The sequence below is a fragment of the Vidua chalybeata genome, chromosome 20 (assembly GCF_026979565.1).
Source record: "Vidua chalybeata isolate OUT-0048 chromosome 20, bVidCha1 merged haplotype, whole genome shotgun sequence".
NCBI classification, from domain to species: Eukaryota; Metazoa; Chordata; class Aves; order Passeriformes; family Viduidae; genus Vidua; species Vidua chalybeata.
In genome coordinates, this window is record NC_071549.1 from 9,127,321 (window position 1) to 9,139,384 (window position 12,064).

Sequence of the window (12,064 nt, forward strand, 5' to 3'; positions counted from 1 at the left end):
TGGTAAGGCACCGGCTCCAGGCACCACCAGAACACCCAGAACTTTATTTTCCTGATGGGACAGTGACCACAGTGGCATGGCCAAGCCGGGTTTTGCCAGGTGCAGAGCAGCAGAGCCACGGGGGTGCTGTGCCGGGTGTGCCCCCGCGGGGCCTCCCAGCGCCTTTTCCTAGCTGAGGAAAAGAAATCCCAGCACAGTGCGTGACTAATCGGTAGCTGCTCATCGAGCTGCTTGAATAGGGTTTCTCAGAGCCTGGGGAAGGCCAGGGCAGGCGTGGAGCAGCTTGGCTCCTGCTGAAACAGCCTGGCTGGGGGGGGCCAGGCCGTGCTCACTGCCTTTGGGCACTGTTCCTCAGGGTCACTATCATGAACCCACAGAAAACTTTTCCCCTCCCCAGTAAAGAGCGGCTTTGTGCTCAGGGGGCAGGTTGGGATGTCCCTCTGGCACCAGTGCTTGGTCCCCATTCCAGGATGGGTGACAGGGCTGTCCCTGACCCACCAGGATGGCGGGAACCCATTGTGAGGCTGCCCCAGCATCTTCTGCAGCACCAGCACCACGTCCCCACTGTGATTTTCCCAACCACCTTTGCCTAAATCCAGCACGGATGGATTAGAGGGAAGGGGCCAGAGGAGCCCCCACACTGGCACAGCTTGTGCCCCCTCACTAAACACAGAGCCCATTAAATGGCTGCTCACCCTGAGTCATGTTTATTCGGAAATAATCCTGCAAGCCTGACTTTAGTCACCACACTTCCCTCCTCCTGGGAAGCACCCCGCCGGTCCCCCTGCCGGCAGAAATAACCACAGAGGCAGCATCTCCTCTCCCCACGCCGCGGAACCCACCCAGCGACTCTCCTCAGTCACTGGGGGAGGTTCAAAGCCCCTTCCCTCTCCCGTTCCCGCAGCAGCGGGAGCGCGGGGGAGGCGGCGGAGGGGCCGGGCCCGTCCCGTCGGGGCCGCGCGGCGGCGCCAGCAGAGGGCGCCCCTCGCCCGGCGCTGCGCCTCAGCCCCGGGGCCGCGCCCCCGCGCAGATCCCGCGCGGGGAACGGGAACCGCTGAGGAAAGGCGCCGCTCCTTCTTCCCTGACCGCGCCCCGCGACGCCGCGACCGGCTCCGGGCGCCGGGGGACACGGGGGGATTTAAAGCCCGCGGCTCGCGGCGGCCCCGTCCCCGACGGTTCCGGCGCGCCCGGGTCGTTCCGTCACCATCCCGGACGGTACCGGATGCCCGGGTCGTTCCGTCACCATCCCGGACGGTACTGGATGCCCGGGTCGTTCCGTCACCATCCCGGACGGTACCGGCGCACCCGGGTCGTTCCGTCACCATCCCGGACGGTACCGGCGCGCCCGGGTCGTTCCGTCACCATCCCGGACGGCACCGGCGCGCCCGGGTCATCCCTTCCCCGTCACCCCTTCCACATGGCCGCCGGCGCGGCTCTGCCCCGCTCACTCCATCCCCGCCGCTGCCGGTGTGAGCAGCGCTCCCCGCTCCCCGCCGGTTCCCCGCAGCACCGGCGGGCCGGTCCCGGCGGCCCCGGCTCTGCCTCGCCGGCTCGCCGCGGGGACAGCGGAGGCAGCCTGGCACCCGCGGAAGGTCCCGGTGCCTCCCCGCGCACCTGCCGCGCCCCTCCCGCGGCGGGGCGAGTGAAGGCCCGGGAGGCAGCGAACCCCGACGGGCAGAGCCGGCGGGTCGTGCCCTGCGCTCCGCCGGGGCCGCGGCCGCGCAGCCCGGGGCGTTTTTGTCTTTCCCCGTCAGCCGCGGAGGCTCCGCGCACCGCGGAAGGGGCGGCTCCCAGCGCTGCGCACCTGCGGAGCAGCGGCGGCCCCGACGGGGCGGAGCGGCCGCGGGAATGAATCAGGCGGGAGCCGGCAGGACTTCTCCGAGTAGACTTTTTTTTTATTGAAAGATGTGAGAATTCATCAAAACTGAACAGACAGATACCCGAGTAACCAGCACGTTGCAAATCATGTATCTTTTTATTTTAAAACAAATATAGAGCACAGTCCTGTGATATTTAAATTTATTATACTTTTTTTTTTTTTTTTTTTTTTTTTTGTTCTGGAGTGAAAAATAAAAACCTGAGGTTTATTCCTGCATTCTCTATACCCCGCACTGCAACAGTATTTTAGTTACGTTTTGGATTCGTTAGTTTATTTTTTTTTTCTTGCAAAAGTCCATTAAAGGATTGAAATCTTCGTTTTAATGACTCCAAAAATTGTTTTATCAGTGGCACATGATTGTCCTAGAGAACAGGCGGGATAAACAATATTTTAAAACACAGAGAAACCGATATCTCCTTCAATCACAAAGAGCTAGATAGTTTTCATTTACAATATATATGTTCATGTAAAATGAAAAAAAAAAAAACGAAAAAAACTTAAATGCGAGGAGTTAAACTCTAAATATTATGTACACACCAATGTACAACTCTGAATAAATTAATACCAATTTGCATATTCTGGGATCCTTATAGCTTATTTACACAAATTACCATTTATTTCATAAATATCTGCCCAGGTGCCCACGAGGCTCCCCCCGTCGTGCCCGCCCTGTGCGGCGGCGGCTGCTGAGGCGGTTTGGTTTCCATCTTCAGTTTTTTATCTCTCTTTTTTTTTTTTTTTTCTTTTTAAATTATTTTTTCCTTCCCCCTCCCCTTGCACAGATGAGGGTTTGGCCCCTCTCACCCCCACACCGAGGCAGGGGCCGCCCTGTCCATCGGGTGTCTCGGCACCAGCTCCTCACCCTCCCCCGAGCTGCCCAGTGCCCGGAGCGGGGAACTGGGGGGGTCCTGGGGGCTGCGTGGCCTCGCTGGAATGGGGGGAGCCGCTCCCAGCCCCACAGCCGAAGGGGTGGGCAAGCCCTGCCCTCCAACTGCTCCCTCCTGGCTCTGGGGTGGTGGCTCCGCGTGGCCGGCGGGGTCCCTCTGCTCCAGCACCCCGCTCCCTGTCCGCTCCCAGCCCTCGCTCCACAATAAATATTTATGCTGTGCTGTACAAAATACCAGTGCTTCTCCGCCCCGCCGGGAGGGCTCGCTGCCCGCCCCGCCGGTCACTTCGGGGACTCCCTGCCGGGTGACAGCTCCCGCTGGCTCTCCAGCCCGCTCACCAGTCTCTGGATGTTCTGCAGTTCATTGAGGGACTCCTTCAGGGAGCCCTTGGGGGAGGCAGCGGGGCGCTGGCTGCCCGCCTTGTGCAGGGGCACCTCGGGCAGGGGGCTGGATTCCCGGCTGCTGCCGGCCTTGGAGCCCTCGGAGCCGGGGTTGAGGCTGGCGGGCAGGCCGGTGGTCAGCAGGTTGGTGCTGGGCGGGATGGTGACCGGGAGCTGGTAGGGGCTGAAGCGCAGGCGGGGCCGGCTGCTGCCCAGGAAGGGGTTGCGGGACAGCGGCCCCGCGGCGGCCGCGCTGGTGGCCGGCATGGCCGAGGCGGCCGCTGCGGCCGCTGCCATGTAGGTGTAGGGGTAGGGGAAGAGTCCGCCGAAGGTGGGCATCGGGATTCCCTGTGGAGAGAGAAAGAGTGGTCAGAGTTGTGCTGCCGCTCTGCTGAATCCCCCCTCCTGCCTGTCCCCCCACAGCTGCGCTCCCAAAGACAAGGCAAAGATGGAAGAGCCCAGTGCCACCCTAAAAGCAGAGCGTGGGGGTATCCGTGTGGAACGGGCTGAGGGAGGGGTACAGCCCCATCCGCCCCATCCTGAGCCAGGCTGGTGACACCGAGCACAAACCCTTGTCTGAGATCTGCCCCTTCCCCTCCCCACACACTGCCTGTGCAGCATGGCAGCCCCTTAACCTCATTAAAACACATTGTTAAGCAGGATGGATAAATTAGGGGAGTTCAAAGGCATCTCTGTGTATTCCATCAGAGGAGATGGGAAAGGCAACACCAGCGCAGGCGCTGTGGGAGCGCTTCAGAGCTGACAGGAAGATGGGGAGCTGCTGGATGGGGACAGCCAGGTCAGGCAGGGCCACAGCTCCTGACTCTGCCCTTGACTATGGAGGAGCCATAGCAGCTGCAAAAAAAATCGAGATTCCTCCTCAAATCACCCCCGAAGCTGCCTTCAAAATGTCCTCTGCATTCTGCCTGAGCCAAATCTGGTAACATCTCAGGGGTGTGTCACCCCTTGCCCCTGTGGGCTGCAGAGGGCCTGGGGGAGGCTGGGGGCACCAGTAGCTCCTTCCCTGCCATGGGGCCACCCTGCATGTCCCCACACTGGGGGTGACACTGGCCAGGTGTGACCTACATCCCCAAAGTGCTCAGCTCACTCAGGGAACTTTTTCGGAGGACATGAAGAAGAGATTACAGGGCCCAACTGGACAGCAGGGATAAGGATGGGGACACAGGGCTTACCTGAGAGGCCAACATGTGCTGGGAGAGGTGGAAAGGGAAGGGGGTGGCCGTCCCTGCTGCGCCCGGGGCGGACGAGAGGGCTCCGTTCTCCAGGCTGCCCCCGCCGGTCACCGAGGCCAGCAAATGTCCCATGCCCATGGCAGAGAAGGCGCCGGGGGCCATGGCGAACTGTCCTGGGTGGATGAAGAGGGGCTGCCCAGCGCCCAGCGGGCTGAAGAACTGCTGCCCATGGAGGCCGGAGAGCGCCAGGCTCTGCAGGTGCCCGGTGCTCAGGTGCGGGGGGCTGTCCGTGTGCACCATCAGCGGGGCGAAGGCCTCCTTGCCCAGCCCGCCGCCCTCCGTGTCCTTCTTGCCTGGGTCCGTCTCTTTCCTCCTTCCTTCCACCTTGTCCTTCTCCAGGCCCCGTGTGCCGAACAGGCCCTCACCAGGACCCTCTCGGGGGGATGCGCCATCCTTGACTTTCTCTGGGCTGTGCCTCTCCTTGCTCCGTTCCTCCGGGCACCGGGGGCTGCCGCGGGGCGTCGCGTCCTCCGCGCTGGGGCTGGCTGCTGCCACCGGCCGCTCCTCAGGCACCTTCTCCACCTCCGCGTCGCTGTCGGCCCCCGGCTTCTCCTCTGCAAGGGGATGGAGGGGCAGAGGGTCAGAGCAGAAGCACCCAGGGGAGGCGAGGGAGGGGTCACTCGCAAGAGCCCTGGTGTCAGGGAGAGGTTGCTGCGATCGTTATTAATGGGAGAGACTCATTTTGGGGGCAGAAATGGGCCCTCGTGCTGTGGTCACTCTGGGGAATGGGGATTAACAGCAGCACGTCCTGTGGCTGTGCCAGACAGGAAAAACAATTTGATGGAGAACCAGAAGCTGTTACAGCATCGCTCTACTTAGCTGCAAAGTCCAAGCAGGCTGCGGAGTGAGGATGAGGAGAGCGGGCAGTGGACAGCGCGGGAGGAAATGGTCCTGCATATATTTAATTACATGGAGCTGATTTCCAGTGCACCGTGGATTTATTCCAAATGTGCAGGTTGAGACAGGTTAAAGAGGCAGTTTTAAGGCTGGGAATATGGTACAGACTTCCCTAAAAAGGGATTTAATTTAAAAAAACCCCATTGAGCTCTCAGAGGAGGCAGGGGGATGTGAGGCGAGGGGCTGGCGAGGGCGAGGGGAGCTGAGCCCCTGCCTGAACGGCTCCACTAAACGAGAAAAGCCTTTTGGTGCGGGTGAGGTGAAGCTCTCCAGGCTGGGGCAAATATTCGGGGAAGCCTTTGAAAGTGGAGAGGGGTGTAATAAACCCTCCCTGCAGCTCGGGGCGGGGGGTTGCAGTTTTGATGAAGGTTTGCAGGGAATCGAGTTGGTGGGAAGTTTAAAGAGCAGATTGATAGTGCGGCAAGACAAAACCCAGCATCGAACAACTGCAGCGTGGGAGATGCTGGTTTATTTTCATTTACCAGCCTGAAGCCCTGGCATTACAACATTTTTTTTCCCTCTTTCAAGTGTATTAATTCTTTTTCTTTTCTCTTTTTCTCTCTTTTTTAGGGGAGCGTGAGATTCCCATGGAAGGCAGGGCACGCCGGGCTAACGTGGCTAGCACATTTGCCATTTCTTCTTGTATTATATAAATACAAGACATCAGGTGTATAGAGGATCAAATATATATCCAAAAGAAAATACATAAAGAGAAAAACGATGCAACTCGTGAATGCCATTTGCATTTCCTCTGTTTTTATCCTTTCGACCCCTGGACTCCCCTGCGCGCATCCCCATCTTTATTTTCCCCCGCGTTTTGCCTTGCTGCCCGCTCACAGCACGCAGCAGTCCCGAGGGAGCAGAACCTTTGGGGACATTTGGGGAGCGCGGCTGCTGCCTTACCTCTGCCGCTGCCCTTGAGGCGCAGGGGGCTGGGGAGGGCACCCACGGGCGAGTGCAGGGCATCGCGCACGGCCGAGGGCTCGCAGGAGGAGGCGTCCGACTCGCCGCCGTCGCGGTCGGGCTTGCAGGGCTCCTCGTACATCCGCAGGGACGGCAGGGAGAGCTGCTTCCTGCGGGCGAGAGGCAGCGTCGGGCACCGGCCGTGCCCCCGCGGGCGCGGAGCCGGGGGGACGGGCGCACCCCTTACCTCTTCTCCCGCCGGCCATTGCCCGTGTCCCGAAAGCCCTTGGCGAAGGGGTTGTTATCGATTTTCAGCTGCGTGATCTGCGAGCGGGGAGAAGGAGAGAGGGGGCGGCGTGAAGCCCTGGCCGCCCCCCCCTCCCCGCCGCCGTCGGGGAGCCCGGGGTGCGCGGCGCAGGCTGCGGAACCCGCGTTAACACACCGCACGCTTTATTAAAAATGATGCTGAGGTTTGGGCTTGAATTATTAATAGCGTCTTAATGATAGGAAGTTATTTTTCACGGCCCCCCGGAGGGAAGATGGCGACTGAGCTGCGCGGCGCTGGTTAAAAGCTATTCTTATCCCTCCCTGCCACGGGCTGCTGGGGCCGGCGACATCAGGGCGCTCAATAATGCATGGCCCTGAAACACGGCCCCGAGAGGGGCGCTGGAAAAGGCCCGGCTGCCCGGCCCCGCCGCGACCCCCGGCCCGAGCATCCCCCGGCCCGAGCATCCCCCGCCCGACGGGGCCCACGGCCGGCGGCCGGCCCGCGCAGCTTGCGGCGGGCGAGCAGACAAAGTGCTCTTTAATCGATTGTGACTCTTCGCCATAAACTTTACGAGGGAAACAAGCCCACCAGGACCCTCAGACGGAGCTGTCAATTAGCATCAGGAGCCAGGGGTGGAGGTGGGGGTCAGCTTTTGGGTTAAAACACACACACGACTCTTGGAAGGGGACGGCAGAGGCTCTCTGCTCCCCATCGCGCTCTCCTGGCTCTGTCTGCTCACAGGGTGACACTTGCTAAATCACGAAAGCAACTAAAATTAGCTTATCTGCCTCTATTTTTTGGCTCCTCCAGAGCCCTGGGCACCTTCTTGGTGAGGCTGCCCAGGCCTGATGCTGCTCTTCACTGCCTGGGCCTGCAGCAAAGACTCCCACGGCCCAGAAATGAGCAACAAACTCCCTGAGAGAATTATTACACAGTAATAATAAAAATATTGACAACAGCATTAAATTTAACACTAAAAATAGCGATAATAATACAAGCAGTGTGAGAGTGCATCCTACTCTGAGGGCTTGAGGTTTAACCTTTCTGCTGTTGCTGCTTTTTGCCCCGAAATATCCTCGCCAACACGCACACGCACAAAAATACCCTGATACGGGGTAAGGGATGGGACAGGGGTGAGGACAGGGAGAGGGACAGGGACGGGGACAGGGGGAGGGACAGGGCCAGGGGCTGCCCGGCCGTACCTTGTCGTTCTGGTAGGCAGTGACGGCGATGAAGTCGGTCTCAGGGAACACGTAGGTGCGGAAGGTGCTGTAGGGCAGCTTGAGGATGTCGTTGGCCCGGACGATGTGGAACCTGGGCTGGTACTTGTGCATGGAGTTCAGGATGGTCTGGGATGGGCGAGAGAGCACAGCCCGCGGCTGCCGTCAGCCCCACGCGTCCAGCTCCCTCCCTAAAAAAAACCCTTTTCTCCCGAAAACAACCCGAAAAAATACAGCACTGAAATTCACGTGAGGAAGGAATGCCGGCAGATGCCAGAGAAGGAGATTTATTTTTGTTGTTGATGCCATTGCAGGATCTGTCCCCAAAGAAGGAGGTCAGGGAACGCAGGCAGAACAGCATCTTTGCGGGTGTTAAGCACGGCAATAAAGCAGCAAAAGGGATCTCCCAGTTTTATTACAACCCTGCAAACGCGAGGCGACTTTTCGACACGTTTCTCACCGCTTTTCATATTTCCGTCCTTAAAAATAAATTACTATCCCTCACCACCACAAAAAAAAATAATGTTAAAAGGCTCTGGGTGAGTGTCGGGGGCGGCAGGAGCCGGTGCCAGCCCCAGCCAGCTCCTGCGACCTGAAAGGAACGTTTCACCACGAGCCATAGCAAATTTATGTCTCGGAGCAACGTTGCAGAAGGAACAGACTTTTTTTTTTTTTCCCCCCAGCCAGGTGTCTGAAAGCCTCGCCAACACTCAAAGCCGTTCTCTACCCTTTCGTTTTATTTTTTTTTTTTGAGTTTGGTTTGTTGGTTTTTTTTTTTTTTTAATATAAAACCCGAATTCCTCGCGATTTGGCTGAGGATTTTTGGAAGCGGCTGAACACCCCAAGCCGCGCCCCTGGGGCCGCTCCGACCCCTTGCCCCTCGCTGCCTGCTTTCCTGCACGATAGCTTTTAAATAATTCCCCAACCTGCTGTGGTCGGACTGAAATGCAGAATTCACTGCCCAGAATTCGTAGAGGGACGGTGAAAGCTTGAGTAATTATTGTCAAATAACGTCAGCCAAATGGCTAAATAATTATCACTTCATTTCGGTTTAGAAGGTAATAAAAAAAAATCCCCCCCTTTTTTTTTAACCCAAGCAATAATCACCTGCTGATGAACTGACGGATCGCTGTTATATTGACATAATCTAGATGGGATTTATCATAAAAATGGTGCAAAAAGTCTCATTCAGGCGTGCAAATCTGCATTCCTTTAAAAAAAAATAATCATCCCTCTCTGACCAGATGGGCACTGGCTAAACCCTCATCTCGCAGATTTAACAGTCCGGATTTTGGACAACGACAGATACCAGAAATCTTTAATTGAAGGAGGCGAACCGTTAAAAGCGCTGAATCAAACTAGTTTTTCACCAGTACAAAAAAAAAAAAAAAAAAAAAAAAAAAAAAAAAAAGGTATTTTTAAGACTCCTTCTCTATCGATTTACCTTTTCTGGCTATAAATAACCTCTCAATGTATTATTTAACAAAGACGCTGTTTCCTGCCTTAAGAGAAAAAAATGAAAGTGAGAGAGGAAAAAAAAAATTAAAAAGAGAGAGAGAGTGGAAAAAATAGAGAGGGGAAAAAAATAAAAAGAGAGGGGAAAGAAAGTTCTCCGGGAGGTGCGGAGCTGCTCTGAGCTCCCCACCCGAGCGGGGTCCCGCAGCTCCCGCAGCGCGGCTGCCCCGCGGCTCCGCCCGGGCCCGGCTCCCCGCTAATTACCGTATCAGCAGCGCTGCACGATGAACTTTCCCTTTATCGCCCTAAATGCTCGCTCAGAGGAAGGAGAGCTGGCTGGGGCGCTGGGATTTCCCCCTCCGTGCATTCCCGCAGGATCGCGCTCCCCTCGCGTTCTGACCCGGCTTTCTGCGGGTCTCTTGCAAATGGCCAACGCTCTCCGCTGTCTTTCTTTTCTCTCTCCCTCTCTCCTTTTCCTTTCTTTGTTTATTTTGGTTCGTAGCTTTTTGGCTTAATTCCTTCGTTTTGTTTTACCTCTTTTAGGTGATGCAGATACCATCAATAGGGATATAAACAGGGGTTTTCAGAGGCAGATGGTGCCAATGATTCCAGCCCTTCTCCCGGCTGCGGAAACCCAGCGCAGGTGCCGCCGGCCCCGGCTCCGCTCGGTCCCGGTGGCAACCACAGCCCCTGTCCGGCCACCGGCCCGTCGGGGCTGCCCTCGCTGCAGCCCCCGCACGGCCCCGGCCCCGCACATCCACCTCCCAAAATTCCTCTCCCCACAGAGCCTCGAAGGCTGGCAAGACGCAGCAGGAGAGGCCGGAGAGGCCGGGGATGTGGGAGCCGAGGGGAGCCCGAGGCTGCCCGCAGCCCAACCCTCTTTTTTCCCCCGGAGAACGGGAGCTGCCCCTCGGTGCCGGGCACGACCAGGGGCTGCGGGACAGCCAGGCCACCGCAAGGCCCGGCCAGGCCCCGCCGCTCAGCCCGACCCGGCTGGAGGAGGCTCTAAAGCCCCGCGGTTTCTCCGGGGAGATCACGGGCAGCCCCCGCACCGGGCAGACCCCGCACCGGGCAGACCCCGCGCCTACCCGGGGTCCCTGCCCGGGGGGCTCCGCTCTGCCCCGCAGCCGCACTTACAAAGCCGTGCTTATCCGAGATGTTGTTGGTGAGCTTGAGCTTGTGAAAGGCAACAGGTTTGGCCATCCACTGCTCCCCCGTGGCCGGGCTGTCGGGGTGGATGTACATGCGCTTGGGCATCTCCGGGTCGGCCTTGCCAGCCACCATCCAGCGGGAGTTGTGGAATTTGTACCGGCAGTCGTCGGCCGCCACTATATCCATCAGCAAAATGTACTTGGCCTTCTTGTCCAGGCCGCTCACCCGCACCTTGAACGGGGGGAACATCCTCCTGCGGAGAGACCCAGAGCAGTACAGGGCTGCCCCCGCCCGCCGCCGACCCCCGACGGCTGCGGCCCCACCGAGCCCCCGGCACCGCCCGGCCCCGGCCCCACCGAGCCCCCGGCACCGCCCGGCCCCGGCTGCTGCTCCCAAACCACCATCTTCTACTTTGGCTCGCTGAGGGTTCCCAGCCTTCCTCACCTCCCACCTCTTCTCATCCCACTGTGCTGCCCACACCGTGGCAGAAAGCAGGGAAAGAGCTCAAAAATCCCATTTCGGGAAATAAGGGGCGAAAACATATCCTTGTTTTTCCCCGTTTCTCTGCCCTTCGCCGACCCGCTCGCTCAGCACCTCGGGCTGCCTCCCCCGGGCCCGGGGCCACGGGCAGGGCCGGGGACGACCCCGGACGTGGGGAAAGTTTGGCAGGAGGGAAGGAAGCAGCGGGAAGCGGCGTAAACAACGGGAGCGGCGGGTTCCGAGTGCTCAATCAACGTGCACGAATTTAATTCGGGATCGCGCTCGGAAAAGTAATAATGCGAGGCGGGGGGAGCGGTGACGGGAAAGATCGGAGGAGCGGGGGGAAAACATCTCCGAAAAACTCCAGGGATCGAAACTCCCCGCGTTAATTCACGGGATCGGATGGGAAGAGGGATGGAGCGAGGGGCGAGGGCGCTGCGCGGCCGCGCAGGTGCGGGGCGGGCTGGGGGGGCTGCGCGGGGCCGGCTCTTACCTCCCGGACTTGGTGATCACCATCTCGGTGCCCAGCTTGTGAAACTGGTCCCAAAGCTCTTTGGCTTCCAGCGTTACTTTGGGGTCGTCCTCGACCTCCTCCTCGGGTTCCAGGCTTTTGAGCGAGCGCAGATGGGCGGCTTGGTGGTGGTGTCCCAGGGCCGAGACGTGCAGCCCGGCCTCGGCCGCGCCGGCCAGCCCCGGGTCCGGCATGGGCTTCGCCAACGCCGCCGGAGGCAGAGCCAGAGCCGGGAAAAAGGACGGCTGGGCGGCTGCGAGGAAAGCGGACATGGGGAAGTCAGCCGGCCGGGGTGCGTGGAAGGGGTGGTAAGCCATGGCAGTCCCTGGGAAGGCTGGATCTCTCATCGGTGCATCCACAAATCCAGGAGAAAAAGAGGGATTCCCTTTACAAAAAATGCGTGTGTGTGTATTTGTTGGGTTTTATTTTTTTCCCCTCTCCTGCCCAGCGAACTCGCTCGAGTCTCTGGAAGAGGAAGGAAAATCAACAACACACACACACTCCAAAAAAAAAAAAAAAAAAAAAAAAAGAAGCATAAAAAAGAGGCGAAAATCAGCCGAACTAGATTCGGGATTAAAAAAAAAAAAAAAAAAAAAAAAAGGAAAAAAAAAGAAAAAATAAAAAATAAGAAGAAAAAAAAAAAGGAAAAGCGAGGCAGTTCCCGGCTCCTGGGACTCCCGGTCTGCGGAGGGGAGACAGTAGGTCCTTATTTTTTGTTGTTGTTGTTGCAGCGAGAGAGAGCGAGCGAGGGAACGAGCCCTCCCAGGAAAGTCCTTCCC

The 12,064-nt window shown here is 58.5% G+C and overlaps 1 protein-coding gene across 1 annotated transcript; it reads right to left on the minus strand.

The window, feature by feature from the left end:
• Nucleotides 1–1,882: 1,882 nt before the first annotated feature.
• On the minus strand, nucleotides 1,883–11,763 carry TBX2 (T-box transcription factor 2). Its single transcript, XM_053961546.1, has 7 exons — nucleotides 11,268–11,763; nucleotides 10,280–10,547; nucleotides 7,670–7,816; nucleotides 6,447–6,523; nucleotides 6,200–6,369; nucleotides 4,340–4,953; nucleotides 1,883–3,494 (listed from the first exon to the last, which is right to left on the minus strand). Exons 1-7 carry the CDS (start codon nucleotides 11,630–11,632, stop codon nucleotides 3,048–3,050), a joined length of 2,088 nt encoding a protein of 695 aa, XP_053817521.1. The 5' UTR covers nucleotides 11,633–11,763; the 3' UTR covers nucleotides 1,883–3,047.
• Nucleotides 11,764–12,064: the final 301 nt, after the last annotated feature.